The sequence below is a fragment of the Poecilia reticulata genome, chromosome 3 (genome assembly GCF_904066995.2).
Source record: "Poecilia reticulata chromosome 3, P_reticulata-male-v2, whole genome shotgun sequence".
NCBI classification, from domain to species: Eukaryota; Metazoa; Chordata; class Actinopteri; order Cyprinodontiformes; family Poeciliidae; genus Poecilia; species Poecilia reticulata.
The window spans coordinates 19,462,897-19,483,269 of record NC_088832.1 but is presented as its reverse complement, the minus strand read 5'-3'; the positions used below and the strand labels follow the sequence as shown (position 1 = coordinate 19,483,269).

The 20,373-nt window shown below is 40.5% G+C and overlaps 2 protein-coding genes across 2 annotated transcripts; both read right to left on the bottom strand.

Moving 5' to 3' along the window:
- Positions 1–700: 700 nt before the first annotated feature.
- On the bottom strand, positions 701–18,620 carry LOC103462512 (SAFB-like, transcription modulator). The gene is made up of 20 exons (XM_008405366.3): positions 18,454–18,620; positions 17,475–17,562; positions 17,313–17,368; positions 15,375–15,402; positions 12,855–13,416; positions 12,181–12,224; positions 12,001–12,095; positions 11,248–11,397; positions 11,048–11,157; positions 10,815–10,954; positions 6,562–6,659; positions 6,419–6,475; positions 6,193–6,338; positions 5,910–6,090; positions 5,120–5,244; positions 4,652–4,822; positions 3,408–3,689; positions 3,235–3,328; positions 1,849–1,997; positions 701–1,760 (listed from the first exon to the last, which is right to left on the bottom strand). The coding sequence occupies exons 1-20, from the start codon at positions 18,586–18,588 to the stop codon at positions 1,652–1,654; spliced, it is 2,820 nt and encodes a 939-aa protein (XP_008403588.2). The 5' UTR covers positions 18,589–18,620; the 3' UTR covers positions 701–1,651.
- LOC145551012 (uncharacterized) lies at positions 9,210–10,421 on the bottom strand. Its single transcript, XM_081604862.1, has 3 exons — positions 10,276–10,421; positions 9,993–10,173; positions 9,210–9,329 (listed from the first exon to the last, which is right to left on the bottom strand). Exons 1-3 carry the CDS (start codon positions 10,368–10,370, stop codon positions 9,210–9,212), a joined length of 396 nt encoding a protein of 131 aa, XP_081460988.1. The 5' UTR covers positions 10,371–10,421.
- Positions 18,621–20,373: the final 1,753 nt, after the last annotated feature.

The following is a 20,373-nucleotide window of genomic DNA, read 5'->3' as shown; positions in this document are numbered from 1 at the left end:
GCTGGATTTTAAAAAATCTTATTTTCTCGAGTAAAATGTAATTTGAAAAGTGAATTTAAGTTTTTCCATTTACTGAGCCACAATCATCTCAATCTAAATCTACAAATATTTCACTGAGTTTTACATTCTGAACTGATTTACAGAGATGCACCTACATTTACCAGATGTTTAGAAAAGCGTTCCCACTATAATTACAAAAGGTTTAGTGCTGGTTTTGTCTACATATTAAAAAACAGGATTCAGTGATGGCAAATATATTATGGTTTCAACCAAACCAAGATGATCAATATCCAACCTCAAGAGTACAACAACTGTCATTACAAAGTTTAAATCTTACAGCTTTCTGTGCAAAATTAAGGACACCCTTGCTGCTTTAATAAGATAGAAAACATTGGTGCTGCCAATTAATTTACAACTTTCTCATTTAGTTTTGTGCCGTTTCTCCTCACTAAGTGGCAGAAAACCAGACAGTTGCAGTTTCCATCTGAGCAGATTCAACCTAAAGTAAAAGGATCATGAAGATCTAAAGACAACTGAATAATTGGTATTTTATTAACTGTGTGCAATTTATTTTGTGTAAATTTCAAAACCAGATTATTTTCATGTCATTATGTAAAGTTCAGGAACTAAAAGATGCATTTACTCTTTTTAAAACCCTGATCACCTACACAGCACATTAACAGGTAAAAAGCCACTTCACTTATTAGTTTTGTTTTCTAATCAAGGTTTAATAACCAATAACATCCGGTGTGTGGACAAGGTTACAAGCATGACATCCAAGGTGGCGACTGGTGCAACTGAAAGGATAAAGCTTTGAAATGACAAAAGCAGTGAAATAGCAGGAATCCCTCCACATGGTGGCCTAGTCAAAGCAGTGCCCTCTGCACATTAGTGAGCAGCCTACAGCTTTTTCAAGCTTCAGACTGATTTTATATTGTATCAAACTTTCCAGATTCAAACCTTCAATAGAGGAACTGATCTGTTTACAGACAACGTAAAAAAAAAAAAACTCCACCGAGATGAAAACTGATACTCAAATTATATTTGTATATTTGTAAAATGTCCACAGTTGAATTACGATCGGAAACAGATTTCCTCTCGATGTTTCTTCTTAGCAAGACCTGAACACGATTCAGTCCTCAGATTTACACAGCTTTATCCTGTTCAGGCAGATTAGTTCATCTTTACAAAATTTGACACCTTCATTAAAGTACAACTTCCAAACAAAATAAAAAAATATAAATAAAAAAAAGAAAAATTAAAAAAAGAGGACTGTCATCCATTTCAATGAAACATCAAGATCCATCGGTTATTTTGGGTTCTATAATACACTGAAGTGAAACATTACATAGGAAACGGAGTAACGCTACGCTAATGAAAATATACAAACACTTGAGAGAAGTTCTATGTCGTAACTGGAAAACTTGTTACAAAGACGCTGGGGCTGTGCAGCAACTTCAGAAATATTAAAACATGTGCACAGGATTGTTTTGTGGCAACAGCAGAACTGAGGTCAATGCCGTCCGTACAGATTAAAACAAGAGAATAAACCTCGAGGCTGCTAATGTTCCACCCAAAACGGTTACTTTAAAAATAAAGTGTTCAGGAAAATCTTCAAATATCCAACGCTTTAAAGTGTCTGAACTCGGTGTTAGAATGGCCGCGACGCTCCTTTGAAAGCCTTGAATCCGCCCACGGTGCTGCTGGAAATGGAGTTGTTGGTGATCTGTACGATCCGGCCCAGTCCTGACGAAGAGTGGCTGCAAAACGGACAACGTATCAGTCAAGACTGTGACTAAGACGCCTCTTTAGGACTTCGATCATCAGCGCTGCGTCTAATCTGTGTACCTGGAGGTAGCCATCATGCCGCCGCGGCCGTCTCCCATCCTGCGGTTGTCAGAAAACACCTGAGAGCCTGAGCCGCCGTGCCACTCCTTCCTCAGGCCCTGATCCCGGCTGTGACGCTCCACCACAACCTGGCGCCCCGAGCTGAACGGCTGCAACCACAGACAAGTCAGGAGTCACGCAGCGTGCGAAAGCAGGAGCAAAGTCCAAAGATTTGTCACAATTCAGGTTCAATCTTTTCATTTTAAATCAGCCGAATTAATCACGAGAGAATTTTGTCGAGTAAAAGGATGTAATAAAAAATGCACATTTGGTACGTCGTGATTTTTACCACAACCAGAAAGCATTTATTAGCCTCACAACAAGAGTGGGCTTAAGATCTGTCACATTAACTCATTTTGCTGGATGATAAATTGTCCCAAACGCTTGTCCCAAATTGTCCCAAAGATTATTGGGATGATGATAATGTTTTGAGGCCATTTTCAAGAAATATAATGGTAATAGCATAATGCAGGTTCACCCTCTTAAAAAACAATGCATTTTGATTTCTAATGAACATTTAACACTGGAACTGGAAGACATGTTACATTTAGAAAATAAATAAAACAGAAATAAATAAAAAATAATTATGAAGTCTCTCTAAACAAACTGGGGCTCGTTGAGACCAAAGCATCAGACTGAAGACTTTTTATCATACAGTTTTTGGTAGAAACTGAGAAAAATTGATAGATCATGCAAAACAAAATTGAGCTTGTTTTAATTTATCATGTGATTAATTGATTGCGAGAGGCCTATCTAGACTAGATTTCAGTTCAATTACTTAAATGAAAGTCTAAGAAATGTGTTTAATTTTCTTTATTGTTTAAACCTTTTGCAGATTTGGGTTGGAAGTACTTTTTCTTTTTGTTTCTTTTACCGTGTTTGTTTTGAAAAAGTATTTGAGCTTTAATCAGATAGCGAATCAGATGAAGGAGCTAAAGATTAGGGTGATGGCAAGCAGCTCCTCCAACCTCCAGCTCATAAAAATACCAGTGGAAATATGACAGAGCTGCTAAGCAATTACAAAGAGGAATCTAACAAGCGATTAATCTTTCCCAGACATTTTGGCTGAATGAAAATTTAAAGATTCAAAATCTGTAACTGTTTGCTGCCACTTCCACAGATGTACAAATTTTAAATTATGTGTTCACATTAAACAGGATAAGCTCATATTTAGTCCAACTAGCTTTAAATTAAATTCACAGCTTTCCGATTTTCAATCTGCATCAGCATGAATCATTTCTATTTTTTAGGTTTTATTATACAGTTTATACAGATGCAGGCTCAGTACATTAACCACTTAGTGTTTTAATGATTAAAAAAAGAACTGAACTGTCTTTAGAAACTCACCTGCTCATTCATTCCCATGGGCTGACCTCTGTTATTAAAGCCGCTTCTCCCAGCGTCTCTGCCAGGACGATCGTCACGCATGCGCATCGGCCCTCTGCACGAAGCACAGGTTTTATGAAGCGCAGCTTCCAAAAGCTGCTGAATGAACTGTAGCTTCATTAACAGCTTCTTACCTCATATCCCCTTTGCCAGAATTCATTCCTCCATCATTCTTCCATCCTGCGCCGCCGTCCCTCGGCGGGCGGTTGTGCGACATGGCAGGGATCGGAGGTCGCGCTCCCATGGGCGGCGGGCGCCGCTCGTCCCTGTCCCTCCGGTCCGTGTCGCCGCGTGGAGGCGGCTCGGGTCTGTGGACGGCGTCGTAGTTCTTGGGGTATCTATCGAAGCCGGAGCCTTCTCTGTGAGGAGCCGGCCGACTCTTTTTTGCCTCTGGTTCGCCCTCGAATCTGTTACGTCTTGGAAAAGAAACGGCAATATTGGATTCATCAGAAACCAACAAGCAAAAGACGAAGCAGCGAGAGGCGCCAATTTACACTTTGGCTGGAGAGCAACACTAAAAATGATGTAATGTGCTTTCCTTGAATTGGTTAAAATACGGCAATGGGCTTCACAAAACATGTTTGTTGCATCTTTTGCACAGAATAATTCTTGAATAATGAGATTCTATTTTGCTCAATTTGCCAATTTGGGGCCTCTTGTCACTTTAAATCCAAATAAGCTTCTGCTGGCCACGCCCCCATCTCAGCATTTGAACTCAGATATGGAAATGGCTGCAAACAAATCTTTGAAAAGCAGAAGTGGAGTCTCCTGCACAAGCAACAATAATAAAGCAAGTGGTTTCTGAATGTCATGTCAACAAGAAAACACTTGCTTTTTCCAGCAGCCATTGTACTGCAGTAAAACCAGCAGTGAGACCAAACCTGCTGGAGCTCCTGGGGTTGTTGGGTAACGGTGCAGAGCCGTCAAATGTAACTTATCAGGAATGTTTTTTAGGGTCCAAACTAATTCTATCAACTGTAATAAGACAAATAACTGAGTGCTTCTATTGAGCTTTAAGCATTACACTTAGCAGAAACTTTTACTGGCATCTTCTTAGAGACCTGATGAGGAATGATCATCAGGAACAGATACAAGAACATGATCAGTTTGATATACACTTCTTATCCAGAAAAGCCTTTAATTTAACCATTCAAAAATAGAAAATTTAGTGTTTCAGGTCATTTAGTCCACGTACAGTTACTTTCGCGTGTTGACTGGAGATTTTGTTTGAAGGAATATGAACTTCCAGCAGCCCATGCACAGATTTGCTCATTATGAAAACAATTCCTCAGACTCATAACCATATGGGCCTGAGAACAAAGTCACAGTTTCACTCCAAAAACTGCTGGAGTACATATACAACACGTTTGACACATACCTGTCAAACGTGTTGGGCTGCTGGCCAGCGTCTGGAAAACGGCCCCTCTCCCGAGGATTTGTGTTGGGGAAGCGGTTCTGCTGCCGGTTGTAATTGGAGCCCTGGTTCAGACGGACCTCCGACTCGGGATGCAGTTTTTTGTTGCCATTCCAGTAGGGATCTTCCCGCCGGCTGAAACAGGAAGCACAGATCAGGTATGTTAACTCAAGGAATGATAACAGTTAAATCCATGAAGAAATTATGAATGATCTGGAAAGGGGTTGGTAGCTACTTACAGGATTACAAAATATTAAATAAAATCTCATGAATGGCAATTTTGATAATTCTACTCGGATCCAACTTTGATTTGCAACATCTCGCCTTTCATACCATCAGATCTAAATTGGATTTTTTTTCTAATCTCATGCATAAAACTCAGTTCAAAACTCCAAACAAATTAAAATCGAGGGTGAACATAATGATAAGTACCCGTGTTCCACCTCACGCCCTCTCTTCAGATTGTTTCTCTTCTCTTGCTCAAAGCGGAGCTGCTCCTGCTGCCGCCGAAGCTCCTCTCGTTCACGCGCCATGCGCTCGGCTTCTTTGCGCCGCTCCTTTAAAATAAAAAAATTATTCATTTGGATTTGACTCAAACATGAACACAGTCTTCTGTAGCAAACTAATGCAAGTTCAGAAATGCCATTTCCTGATCCTGATAGTTTGTTCTTTGCCATGATGGCACTGACAGGAAGATGAGCATTCGGCAGTGTCCAGGAAAAAATTTATTAAATTATTATTTACGTTCATCCTCTTTTGTTAGTTGTGTATTTAGCAAAGTGAGCTTCCTCTACATTTGTATCTCTTGTGCTTAAAATTGTGCAGGTTCTTCCATCTAGGAAGGAAAGGGTGATTTTTATGGTTTGTTCAAAAGTTTCTCAGTGTTTAGAAACGTTTTTCTTTAAGAGGAAGCATGAAAGTTACTGGACCTAAAGTTTTAAAATGTTGAATCTCCTGTATGAATATCTGCTCATTTCTAATGTGTCCGGTGTTTGAGGTTTTTGAGTGAACTACAGAGGAAGATATGGAGTACTGCATGCAGTTCAACAGCAGCAAATATGTTGAAAAGAACAAGAGCCAAAGTGAAATGGTGTGTCCAAATCTCAACCACTCAGAGTGTGAAACCCTGTTGTTCCTTCAATCTATTGTTAAACAGTGTTTTCCTGTACCCAGCTTGAGCCCTGAAGCTCAAACTGGGCGAGTTGGTTCACGCTCCTTTTACCTGCTCGATGCGAATCCTCTCCCTCTCGAGCCTCTCTCTCTCCAGTCGCTCCCGTTCCAGTTTCTGTCTCTCCATTTCCAGTCTCTGGCGCTCCCGGAGCAGAATCTCCCGTTCTTCTCGCTCGCGCATCAGACGGACTCGCTCACGTTCCCGCCGTTCTTGCTCTGCAATTTCACGCCGCCTGCGCAGTAGGAAAAGTACGCTTTAATCTCAGTGTTCGGCTTTTTATTTTTAAATTAAAGCCATTTGTTATAAATGCGAGTCGTTCGATGCTTGAAGATACCTGCGCAGCTCTGTGGCCCTGTGGAAGCGCTCCATTTGCTCACGCATCCGCTGCTCTTTCTGCTCCTTGAACTTGTCAAAAGGCAGAATGACCATTTCTCCCCCTTTGTTGTGAAAGGATTGACGCTTCTCCCTCAGCAATTGTACCTGAGGAGAGAATGATTTAAATGTAAAGAAAAAAGCTCGTTAAATGTCATTTTTAGTGTTTATGAAGAGTCAGGTTTAACCTCTTCAGGAGGGATCAGCCACTTGGGACGCCTGTCAAAGTTCGGGTTCATAAATGGCTGGAAAAAACAGCAAAAAAAAGTTTCACTTAATGTCCTCTTTATAAAGATAATACATCACCTTAAAAACCCAAATCAAACCTTACTTTGTTAAAATATCTCCCAGTTCTAAAAGGTCTTTTTTCAAAACCCCCGTCTCCTTTAGGATCATCTTCATCTGTCGACTTCCCAGGGCTTTTGGTTTCTGAAAGAAAACGAGCAATTAGCCAAAGCAGAGAATTGCTGATAAACTAAAATTCTCTCTGCTGAAAACTCACCGCCACGCTTTCTGTCGTCTCTCTTTGAAGACTCTTGATCGGAGCTCGATGAGCCACTTTTTGAATCCTGTTTCTTGGATGCATCCTTGTCTGACAGCTTATCGGATTTCTTTTCTTCTTTTTTGTTAGTTAGCTGTGCTCTAAATGGTCGTAAAAATTGAAAATAGAATCAACTAAACGTTAAAGTAGCAGTAAAAATCTTTTAAAAAGATCAACTCAAACTGATCGCTCACTTGTTTGCCAGTTTCGCTCCAGTGAAAATGATCTTGTTGGATTTGCTGGATCCTGCTTTGTCCTCCACCTCTTTCTTCAAGGGATCCTTTTTGAACGGATCATTTTTAGCCTTTTAAAGATAAAAGAAAAAAGTTGAAAGTATGGATAAGATTTAACAAAGAAGCATTTGAGGAACTTTAATGTTTCCTGCCTCGCCCACCCTTTCCACATAAATCTGCTGTCCGTGGAGCTCTGTGCAGTCGAGGTGGGAGATGCAGCGCGTCACTTCGGTACCGGACGACATCGTCACCAAGCCGTAACATTTTGAACCAGGACTGCGGGCGTTTGTAACCACCTTGGCACTCAGAACCTGTTGAGAACATTTTTAGGAGCCTTTAGAGAACATGTCTGCATTTCTTTCTTAAGACATTTCTTTCTTAAAGCAGGTTGCTTAAAATCTCCTGGCATCTCAAACAGTTGCATAATACCAACACCTAGGACTGAAGTGATTAATCGGTTATTGAAATAATTGTCTAATTTGGTAATCGATTAACCTGTTAAGCCCGACGGACCCTCCGAGGGTTCCAGCTGCCATGTGACCTCGACTCGCTCTGTAAACAAAGGCTCCGTGTGCCTTTAAATTTTTTTATTATTATTATCCGCTAAAAGAGGCTTTAATCTTTCAAAAACTATTCCGCATAAAGGTTTTGCCCAAATGTTAAGATTTTAGAGCTATTTAAAAACAGCTGATGAGATTTAAAGGTCCTCGGGCGATGACGCAACTGCCTGGAAAACACCCGATCAGCTGATCATCACGGCCATTTTATGGCTTCACGTGAGAGTGGAAAGACTCTCAGAGTATGGCACAAGATGTCGGCTACGCAAAATCATAACGTATTTTCCGGAACCCCATCTAAATGAATGCGTAATTCTTGCGCTCTCCAAGCGTTCTCCGTGCGTAAGCATGTGTGGTATACGGGAGTCTGAGCACGTGGAGTTATCTCGGTTCCGTGAGTTCAGTTTTGATTTTTTTATGATAAATCGATCATAGCAGCAGAAACTTGACGATTTAGAGGCTTTTGAAGGCTTTTGAACAACAACAGTTTTTCGATTTGCTACGAGTGGAGCTAAATCTTCTGATAGCTGGTGGGATTCGGACGAGGAGGAGGAAGAGGAAGAGCAGGACACAGCAGACAGACTTGATCTCGGTGATGTGTAAGTTTCCCCCCGCAATTTCACACAAAATATTTGATGTTTTGGTTCTATTTATTTATTTATTTCAGTGATTATATGCTTGTAATAACGGCAGGAAGTAAAACCATGTGGTTATTTGTTTATTTATGTTTTACTAAAATATGTTTTATTTTACTAGTAAGGATTTCATGTTTACTTTGGTTCATTACTTTGTAATAAACCTCTAATTCTTCAAATACTTTATTTTTATTTATAGTCGAGTGGAAGCCGAACCATCAAGCTCGGGTGACGCTGAACCTCCCCCCACCTCCCCCACCTCTCATGATTCTTCACCTTCTTTGAGGTAAGATGTCCATTTTTTTGGTGGTGATGGTGGTGGTGGATTTTCAAAATTGTTTATTTGCTCTTTTAAATTATTCAAAAAGTATTTTTGACTGTTTTATCTTGTTTCAATAAAAGTTTTCTATTTGGAGTCAAAGAAAGAGCTTTCACATCATCATTATTATACATATTACACTGTGCATAATGGTACATTTTGCATATAAATGGGGTAAATGTCATGACCAATGGTTATATTATATGTAGAAAGTGTCATTAGGTGGTAATAAGCTATTTAATTTTAACAAACCCCAGTATTGATGTAAAAAATACATCTGGCACAGTTTGGTGACATTTTGGATAAATGTGCCAAAATGGCCTCTCCGCCTAAGAAATTTCTCACTAATACCATTCTAAAATAAATATGATTCATCTGATTGAGTCCAAATTTGGTATACTTTTACACAACATTTAGATTTAAAAGTCTGTACTACTTTTTTGTGTTACAAATACTATTTTGGTAGTGTTTTCAATGTTTATTTCAAAGAAAATTTTGGCGAGGTTCAAAAAATGCAAAATATTTTGTATTTTGTCCCTAATATTTCAGGCAGGGTCAAAGCTACAATGGTGCTGACACCAGAAAACCATTCTATGACATCTTACCTTTACAGAGGTACCAAAGTTTCTTATTAAATCTAATAGCTGTGAGGCTATAAGTGATTTACTTTTGTGTGTTTTTGTCAGGCGGAAATTTATTTATACCCCTTAGGGGGTAAGAGGTTTCTCTTCTCTTGCTCAAAGCGGAGCTGCTCCTGCTGCCGCCGAAGCTCCTCTCGTTCACGCGCCATGCGCTCGGCTTCTTTGCGCCGCTCCTTTAAAATAAAAAAATTATTCATTTGGATTTGACTCAAACATGAACACAGTCTTCTGTAGCAAACTAATGCAAGTTCAGAAATGCCATTTCCTGATCCTGATAGTTTGTTCTTTGCCATGATGGCACTGACAGGAAGATGAGCATTCGGCAGTGTCCAGGAAAAAATTTATTAAATTATTATTTACGTTCATCCTCTTTTGTTAGTTGTGTATTTAGCAAAGTGAGCTTCCTCTACATTTGTATCTCTTGTGCTTAAAATTGTGCAGGTTCTTCCATCTAGGAAGGAAAGGGTGATTTTTATGGTTTGTTCAAAAGTTTCTCAGTGTTTAGAAACGTTTTTCTTTAAGGAAGCATGAAAGTTACTGGACCTAAAGTTTTAAAATGTTGAATCTCCTGTATGAATATCTGCTCATTTCTAATGTGTCCGGTGTTTGAGGTTTTTGAGTGAACTACAGAGGAAGATATGGAGTACTGCATGCAGTTCAACAGCAGCAAATATGTTGAAAAGAACAAGAGCCAAAGTGAAATGGTGTGTCCAAATCTCAACCACTCAGAGTGTGAAACCCTGTTGTTCCTTCAATCTATTGTTAAACAGTGTTTTCCTGTACCCAGCTTGAGCCCTGAAGCTCAAACTGGGCGAGTTGGTTCACGCTCCTTTTACCTGCTCGATGCGAATCCTCTCCCTCTCGAGCCTCTCTCTCTCCAGTCGCTCCCGTTCCAGTTTCTGTCTCTCCATTTCCAGTCTCTGGCGCTCCCGGAGCAGAATCTCCCGTTCTTCTCGCTCGCGCATCAGACGGACTCGCTCACGTTCCCGCCGTTCTTGCTCTGCAATTTCACGCCGCCTGCGCAGTAGGAAAAGTACGCTTTAATCTCAGTGTTCGGCTTTTTATTTTTAAATTAAAGCCATTTGTTATAAATGCGAGTCGTTCGATGCTTGAAGATACCTGCGCAGCTCTGTGGCCCTGTGGAAGCGCTCCATTTGCTCACGCATCCGCTGCTCTTTCTGCTCCTTGAACTTGTCAAAAGGCAGAATGACCATTTCTCCCCCTTTGTTGTGAAAGGATTGACGCTTCTCCCTCAGCAATTGTACCTGAGGAGAGAATGATTTAAATGTAAAGAAAAAGCTCGTTAAATGTCATTTTTAGTGTTTATGAAGAGTCAGGTTTAACCTCTTCAGGAGGATCAGCCACTTGGGACGCCTGTCAAAGTTCGGGTTCATAAATGGCTGGAAAAAACAGCAAAAAAAAGTTTCACTTAATGTCCTCTTTATAAAGATAATACATCACCTTAAAAACCCAAATCAAACCTTACTTTGTTAAAATATCTTCCAGTAGTTCTAAAAGGTCTTTTTTCAAAACCCCCGTCTCCTTAGGATCATCTTCATCTGTCGACTTCCCAGGGCTTTTGGTTTCTGAAAGAAAACGAGCAATTAGCCAAAGCAGAGAATTGCTGATAACTAAAATTCTCTCTGCTGAAAACTCACCGCCACGCTTTCTGTCGTCTCTCTTTGAAGACTCTTGATCGGAGCTCGATGAGCCACTTTTTGAATCCTGTTTCTTGGATGCATCCTTGTCTGACAGCTTATCGGATTTCTTTTCTTCTTTTTTGTTAGTTAGCTGTGCTCTAAATGGTCGTAAAAATTGAAAATAGAATCAACTAAACGTTAAAGTAGCAGTAAAAATCTTTTAAAAAGATCAACTCAAACTGATCGCTCACTTGTTTGCCAGTTTCGCTCCAGTGAAAATGATCTTGTTGGATTTGCTGGATCCTGCTTTGTCCTCCACCTCTTTCTTCAAGGGATCCTTTTTGAACGGATCATTTTTAGCCTTTTAAAGATAAAAGAAAAAAGTTGAAAGTATGGATAAGATTTAACAAAGAAGCATTTGAGGAACTTTAATGTTTCCTGCCTCGCCCACCCTTTCCACATAAATCTGCTGTCCGTGGAGCTCTGTGCAGTCGAGGTGGGAGATGCAGCGCGTCACTTCGGTACCGGACGACATCGTCACCAAGCCGTAACATTTTGAACCAGGACTGCGGGCGTTTGTAACCACCTTGGCACTCAGAACCTGTTGAGAACATTTTTAGGAGCCTTTAGAGAACATGTCTGCATTTCTTTCTTAAGACATTTCTTTCTTAAAGCAGGTTGCTTAAAATCTCCTGGCATCTCAAACAGTTGCATAATACCAACACCTAGGACTGAAGTGATTAATCGGTTATTGAAATAATTGTCTAATTTGGTAATCGATTAATAGCTAACTGGAGTATGACTGCTCAAAAAAGGCCATTTGTTAGGGGGGGTGGGACCATCCAGGTCAGTAATTAAGCAAAAACTGTACAGAGTAAATGCACGTTTTGCATTTAAGATAAAGAAACCTTTGTCTTTAAATAAGTTTTAGTTAAAACTCCTTAAGTTTAAAGTTTTAGCTTCACCTGGTTCAAATTCACTAAAAGAAGGCTGTGGTATTGCATTTGAGGCAATAAAATGTTTCTTATTTAAAAAAGTAACAAAAATATTCATTTATTTGCAACTTTTAATATTTTTCTAACATTGTATAAAAAGGTTTAAGTGGTTAAATGTAAAATCTGTAGAATGTGCTCATTTTTTAAATCATCAGAATAAATCAAATAATCGATGACTAAGATAATTGTTAGTTGCAGCCTCATCTTACCTTCCCATATTTGCCAAACAGGTTCTTTAAATCAGCTGCTTTGGTGTTTGAAGAAAGGCCGCTCACCCACACGTTACGAGACGAGCTGCCGACACCTGTAGAGATTTTTAAAACACATTTTTAGTATTAATTGCAAGACTAATGCCAAAAAGTTGGATTTTGAATATTTAAGCGCCGTACCCTTTTCATCCTTTGCTGCTTTTCCATCTCTGTCTCTTGAGGAGCTAGAAAAACGAATGTTACAAAACCAAACAGAAAATGAGTGGAGGCAAATAAAGTTATGACAAGGGGGGAAAAAAATATCCATCTAGTGGATTAAACAGCATCTTTTCAACGGTTGAGGAAGGAAAAAGAAAAAACAAAAAAAATTATATCCTTTAGGCAAGACGTGGATCTGAGCCATTGTCTGAAAAGCTTCATGGTTTGTCCAGTGGCGTGATGGGTCATGTGGTTAGCCAATTTTTAATCCCTGGGTCAATGAAATCTTCAGAGGTCTGGTCAACGTCAGCGAATCATTGGACCAAAAATAAAAAATTAAAAAAGTTTTTTAAATCATCATGGAGGCTAATGCCGTTTTTACACGGCCTTGTGTAAAAACTGCCAAAGGTTTTAAAAACTTCTCGAAAGGTCAAAGTAACAAAGTAAGAGTTGTTTTCTTGTCTCCGGGTTAATTTGACATACGTTAACCAACTTCAGAGAAATAAAGCAAAGCAGCAAACTGCAGGGTAAGGTACATCAGTGAATACTTCCCTTATGGCAAAGAATGAAAATCATCTTGAGGCTACCCACAATGCTGCGCTCTTAGTGAGGTGGACTTGGTAGTAGAATCAAAGAACTGACATAGAAAGACAAACCTCTTTGCTTGACCTGAGGCCCCAGTGGCAGACGGGCCTTTCTTCCCAGAATCCTTTTCTTTGTCTTCGGTTTCAGCCTTCATCACGGCGTCTTTATTCGTGGGCTCGTCATCGTCTTTCGTACCATCTTCCTCCATGTCTTCATCCTTCATGTCATCATCTTGGCCCGTCTCGGCACAAGTCTCAGTGCCCTTCTCTGCCTCTGGATCTGGAAGTTTCACATGTTTACCTGTTTCCAGGAGGTCGTCGCCATCAACATCCAGGGTGATGGCGTCTTCGTTTTGGATTGAGACGGACAGGTGATCGTCCTCCGCTTCTCTAGAGGAGCTCAAGGTTTCAGCGTCCCTCTCAGCCTCTTCTGTCTCGGCCTCAGCTTCCGGTTCTGGGTCTGCGTCTGCATCCTCGTCCACCTCTGCATCTGCATCTACCTCTGGGTCGGGCTCTGAGTCAGCGTCAGCCGCCATGGCTTCAAACTCTGGCTCAGGCTCAGAGTGAGCGAGGCCGTCCTCACACGGTGGAGGCTTTGAATTTTCGCGACTACCATCATCGGTATCAGTTACATCTGAGGGATTTAACAAGGATAAACATGGCAAACAGACATCTTAACATTGACATGTCGCATGTTACTTGACCTACAAAAGTAGAATATAAAGCACATTCAGTGTTAATGGTCATCGAGGGCGCAGATACCACAGGAAGACAACACACACAATCTTCACTGAAAACATGGGATGAGTTGAGGCTCGTTTCTTGGCACAACTTCGACTGCAGTCATCTTTCGCAGTGGAGGTGTAGCTGTTCGCCAGGTGAAAACAATTATACCAAGTCTATATATGGAGTTAGGACAGCTCTTTTTTTTTTTCCCCTCCAATATGCATCAGTGTTCAGTCTGTAAAAGCTCATGGAGGGTTTAAGTGCTCTTCCAATATTTCTTCAGTTGTGAAGGAAAGTGTCCCATCAACAGAAATGCTTTATCATCAAGCAAAGCTTGCAGCAAAGGTGTCCAGTCACCAGTCCAGAAAAAGGCGTGTCCTTTGAGTGGAGCAGTCCATCCCTTCCAGTCTCAGTTAAAAATGAATGTGGTCCAGGGTCTCTTCCTGTATGCAGCAAAGTGCGACGTTCGTCCGCTGATAGAAAACGTCCTCGATGCAGTGCTGCCTTTAGACACAAGGCCATGGCATCATTATAAGGGGTTTCAATGAATGCAGCAGTCCTTGACTTTAGCTGATCCGAGCTCATTCATTCAATTCCAGTTTCCCCTTGATCAAACCTGTAAAATGGTGCCTGACTCCAGTGGACAAAACGCAGATTCATTCACATGTTTTACCAGTACATTTATCACAGGTCTATCCAATCATGTCAGTCACTGCTGGGAGCGTTGTGATCTTGAAATGGCTTGCTTACGAAACGTCGATCTTCATAAAAAGTTGGACTCCAGAGACAACTGAGCTTCTTATCGCAGCAGCAAATAATCAACTGGATGCATAAAGATCAAAGCGACCCAAACCTGAGGATACACTGCATCTCCAAAAAGGTAAGAAAACCAGACAACTGGTTCTTCAAAGTTACCGTATTTTCCGCACAATAAAGCACACCGGATAATAAGGCGTACTTTCAATGAATGGCCTATTTTAAAACTTATGTCACATATAAGTTGCACCGCATTATAAGGTGCATAGAATAGACGCCTCAGTTACGGTTTCCACCTGTTCCGTAATACATGATTTGTTCCGTACTCTACAAATGTGGATGTGTAATAATAAAGAAGTGGTCCCCGAGTACTTTATATAGTAGGCTGCCCCAGTCATTGTTTCACTCACGGTGTTGGCTGCCACCGCAGTCTCTGTCTCTCTTCCCCCGCCCCCCGGCTTTAAATGTATAAGGGCAGGTCCCTTGGTAACCCTAGCCAAAGCACCCCGGATGAATATCTATAGCCACTTTGTTGACATAAAGAATGTCAACAAAACAGTCCAACTCGGGTCGGCGAGGAGAGCCTTCCGCGACTGGGCCGGGGCATGGCCGGACGATGGTCACCCTTCTCCGTTTGCGCACAGCATGTTGGTGGAGAACATCGTGCTAAGTGACCTGCAGACGACCTGGTTATCAGGTCGGTAGGTAGATAGGTCAGTCAAACTTTATTAAACTAGCGTTCTGACAACTATCCCAACATTCACCGCGCGCTTCTTCTTCTACAGGCGAAAATGAAGTTGGCGGCTGCTTACCGTAGATGCTAGACCTTTTGTGGCTCAGTATTGGTCCATATATAAGGCGCACCCGATCATAAGGCGCACTGTCAGCTTTTGAGGAAATTGAAGGTTTTTAGGTGCACCTTATAGTGTGGAAAATACGGTATCTAAAGTAGTCCATGATTACTGTAGATAGCGCAGCACTGGCAAACGCATTTAACACCATCTGATGAAACTTAGCAAGAGGCTTTATCATCACCGGAGTTTGCAGTTTAAAAAAAAAAAAAAGAAAGAAAAGAAATTAACATGAAACGTTAATTGGCAGCATACATACCCTTTTCTGATTCATACTCTTCAACATCCTAGAAAAAAAAAAAAGAATGGTAAGAGTCATCGCTATTCTATTGTGGTATTTCTTTTACATCAGCATTAAGAAAAAAATCTGGAAAAAAAAAGCTTGCTATTTGTTATAGTCATCTGAAGAAAAAAAAAGGTTCTGAAGAAATACCATTAATTTTCAGCACAGTTTATTTGGCATCATGTCAGAGGGGACAGTCTAGATTACAAATGGGCTGCTGTATTTACACGCTGCATTTTTTCTCTCTCAGCCAGGGGAGTGATTGCAGGAATGAAGGGGAGCTAATCAAGCTAAATTTGGGGAGTCGGAGTTTTCTCTGCTGCCTACACAGAGGCAGAAATACAGCACAGTATGCCACAGCCACGTCAATCAAAATGTTTGTGCAAAGTATGGGTGCTGTTCATTTTGACCTTTCATTTCATAATTTAGCAGTTCTGGTCTAAAGGTACTAAACACTGCTACAAAGTGTTTAGTGCCACCGATGCATCCTTTCCTGTCCGCCTCGGGGATATTTTGTATGAACTTTAAAAGCTGATGATTAAATTGCAATCATCTCTAATCTATTCTAATCTTTCTCAGCTGGTGGATCACGGTGTTCTTGTCCAGGTCTAAAAAAATGTCAAGGGAACAAAAACCCCCCCAAAAAAACAACCCAACAACCAAAAACATATAAATATATGGAGCCGATAATGTCCTGTAATCCAACTTCAACTCGTCGTTTTACATGTGTTAATTAGGAGTGGTGAAACGCAGGTACCACACAGGCTGTATCGGATATCACTTCCCTTTTTAAACAAAGGGGAGCCCAAGTTACGTTGCCAAGCAACAGAGAGTCAGCTGGTGGCACCATTATGTGACCACAAGCTGAAATTGAGGATGAAAGTCTCTCTCAGTTCTGGTGCTGCACTGGGCCGAGCGGGAATCCTTTCCCTACTAAAGTGCAACATCGTTTCTGAATTCGTCTTCTCTGCTCTAGTTTGTCTAATGAAAACAGAGACAGATTGGACATTTGGCATTACTCCAGAGCAGTGGTTCTTAACCTGGGTTTGATCGAACCTCAGGAGTTCGATGAGTCGGTCTCAGGGGTTCGGCGGAGCCTCTGCCGCGGAGGTAAAGACATACTTGTGTAAAGTCGTGATGACGCCCCGCTTTGCCATCACTTGTTGCAGAGGATCTCGTTACATTGCTTAGCCAATCAGAGCTGCGGAGGAGCACTGATTGAAGGAGCTCCAATCTCAGCATGGATTTGAACTTGTGTCTTTAATTACTTCAGCAAAGCTCACAGTTTTTTACCAAATTCTGCAGCTTTCGGTGTACTTCTAAATCGGCTCCTTAGTCGCATCTTTTCGGGGTTGCTACTGCCTCTAGTGGCGTGGGGGTGGTAACACAACTAATATAATCACATCACTAAATCAGAATACCGCTAAGTACTTTGTGTATCGGGGAGGAAGGAATATTTTATTTATCACTACAGAAGGGTTCGGTGAATGCGCATATGAAACTGGTGGGTACGGTACCTCAAAAAAGGTTAAGAACCAGAGTGTCTGTCTGCTCCAACTCCTGTTCATATTCACTCTTTCATATTCACGTTTTTTGACGTTAGGGTTTCTCCCACGTATGAACTTAATGCTTCTTTAGCTTTTTGAAGAATATTTTTTAAGTACTTTAGATACTGAGAGGTAGCCTTAAGAAAACTTAATTTATATCCCTGAATACTTTTAAACCGTACTTAAAAAATATTCCAGTTGTGGAGAAAATTTTGTTTTTCTCTGCAGTCTATTGTTGTTTCCACAAAGCTGCATAACAGTTTTTAAAAATATTTATATATTTCCCAACCTTTATATTTTGTTTGAAAACAGCACCATTGCCTTTTACAACAGTGATATCATTATGATTAATGCATGCTACACTCACCTTGGAAGACACGTCTTCTTCCACGGTATTTTCCAAATCAGAATCCGATTTCTTCCCTGAAAGATTAAGTACATACACGTACTACGGAGTCAGTATATGAAACTTAATAAGCACCATTCACGTTCACTGGAAACGCTAAAATAATGAGCTGACCAGCTTTACCTCTGGATTTCCCACTTAACCTCGTGGATGAATCAGTCGACTGAGGAGTTGGAATGTACTCTGGGTCACCGCCTTCATCTTCAATAGCCTTAAAAAGATGTTTTTATACATTTAAAAAAAAATCCAGCCATCAACTAACTACATACACATGCGAGATTATTAAAAATACAACCCAAAAATCTTGGTATATTTCAAATATATTACACCCAAGGGGGAGAGCACAAATGTGACAAATTAACCACAAATCCATCCACCCCTCATCCATACCATTGTTTGTGCAAAAGGCAGAGTAAACACTGGATGTGTTACTAGTCCTTCACAGGGCAACAAAGACGAACTGGACAAAAAAGATACTGGATGGCGATTTAGAGAAACCAGTTAAACTATTAAGAACCCGTATATTTATTTTTGACTCTAGGAGAAAGTCGGAGTGACTCCACAAATGCAGGGAGAGAGGATGCAAACTCCATCCCGAAAGATTCAGGCCGGGATTTGGATCCAGGACATGCGAGGCTGTATTTCAGCAGCTGAGGCTAATCACGTGTAATTTGCAACACAACCGTTCATTCCCCTTTTATTTCAAATAAAAAAAAATGCAGATTATTATTTTTTTTTAAGTACGATTAGTATTTTTCCGCAAACGTTGGTTTTCCGTTTGGCACCAATTTATGGCGAGTTTTCAATTTCCATTTTTAGGGTTACATCAATTCAATGCGATAGCCGTTGAAGATTGAACCGAACATATGTACTATTTACCTATTAATTTACCAAACAAGACCGCGTATACGTTCACATATGGGAAATACAAGAACCGAAACCTAAAGGTTAAACCGTATGAGTGGCCTTTTATTGATCTGGAGAAAAATAGAGCGGCTGGAAAGACCGTCACAACATTAGCTAGGATTAGCATTAGCCTCTCTACATCGCACACATAACTCAAATCAATCGTCCTGCTACAACAACGGATTCGTTCACTTACTTGCTTAAGCCTTGAAAGCAAAACACTTTTTACCCCAAACGTGTCCAAGCCCCTTCTTTTGAGCTCGGATTTAAGATCGACAACCCTTAATTCGGATATTTTCTTTGAATCCGTTGAAATGGCACCCGACGCCATTTTACCTCTAGATTAGCGAGACGGTTTCTTCCTCGCGGTCTTTGGTCAAATGCCACAGCGCCGCCTCCTGTCAGTGCACCAACTGAGCTACTGTAATATATTCGAGAAAAATTACTTTTCTGGAATGTTACAAAGACTGAATACACTGTTGCAAAATAATCCTTCATAAGAACAAAGTAACCCTGTTTTACTGTATTGTTTGGCAGTTTAACATACAAATAAGCAGTTATTCAGGACTTTAAAAACAGAAAAGCATAAGAACACACAGTTAAATGATCATTAGATCACAAACACTGAGAGGAAATATATTCAAAACGTTTTTGTGTGACTCTAGTGCTAAAAGTGCTGGAAATATAAAGTGAGACCTTAAAAAGTAGATTAAATCACACTGGGATTTCCATCCATCCATTTTCTTTACACCCTTGTCCCTTATTGGGGTCGGGAGGGTTGCTGGTGCCCATCTCCAGCTAACGTTCCAGGCGAGAGGCAGGGTACACCCTGGACAGGTCACCAGTCTGTTGCAGGGCAACACAGAGACAGACAGGACAAACAACCATGCACACACACTCACACCTAAGGGCAATTTGGAGAGGCCAATTAACCTGACAGTAATGTTTTTGGACTGTGGGAGGAAACCGGAGTACACAGACAAAACCCACGCATGCACAGGGAGAACATGCAAACTCCATGCAGAAAGACCCGGGCTGGGAATCAAACCTTCTTGCTGCAAGGCAACAGCTCTACCAACTGCGCCACTGTGCAGCCCACACTGGGATTTATGTGTGTTAAACTCCACATAAACAGGCTCCAGATAAGATGTGAACAGCGCTTTGTGGTGAACATAGTGTATTTACATCATTGTGCTAGCATTATAATTAGCCCTCACATTACATGTACCAGACATATATTTATTTCTGGATATCTTTTATTTTAAACAGTTATTTCATGAATATAATTTGTAAAGATGACTTTACAAAAAATAACTCATAACTCCAGTAATTCAAAAGGATGGCTGGATATGGTGAAGTACAAATGAGGTTTTATTTTATTTTATTTTCTTGTTATTATGATTTTACCTAACAGTAGTAGATTTCAAGGAAACTTATTACATTCACTTAATTCAAATGTATTTTAATAAAATATAATAATAATAACCTAATATGTTTATAGAATAACCATTGTTTGCTCTGATGTGAACAGAAATCAAAAGACTGGACCCTGAAAATGACATTAATCAACTTTTATATTTGTACTGTGGATGTTAATGCACATTACATTTACTTAACTGTAAAACAACTCTTGAGAAAATATAGACCTTAATGGATTTGGTGTTGGCCTCAGTCATATTCTCTGTTGTGCTCGCTGAAGCAGGAGATTATCAACAGCTCAGAGGAAACAACAAGATAAGCTGATCAGGAAGGCCAGCTCTGTCCCCTTGACCCAGTGCCAGTGGTGGGAAACAGGAGAACTGCAGCCAGATTGATATTTCTGCTGGACAGTGTTTCTCCCCCATGCATGACATTGTAACAGCCCTGGAGAGCTCCTTTAGTGAAGCTCATACAAGCGGATACATCCAAAATGCACAGAGGTCTGTTATGAGGAGCACTGCTCCAACCCTAATAAACAAGCTGAAACAGATCCTATTAGTTCTGTTTTTTTATTTATTTGTAGAAGCACATTCAGTGGGCAAAGACGTACACATTTTGCTGTGCTCCTGCACTCATTATGCAACATAAATTTGTGTACTCTGGGAGGTAATGTACGCCATGTAATTTACTTAAAAGG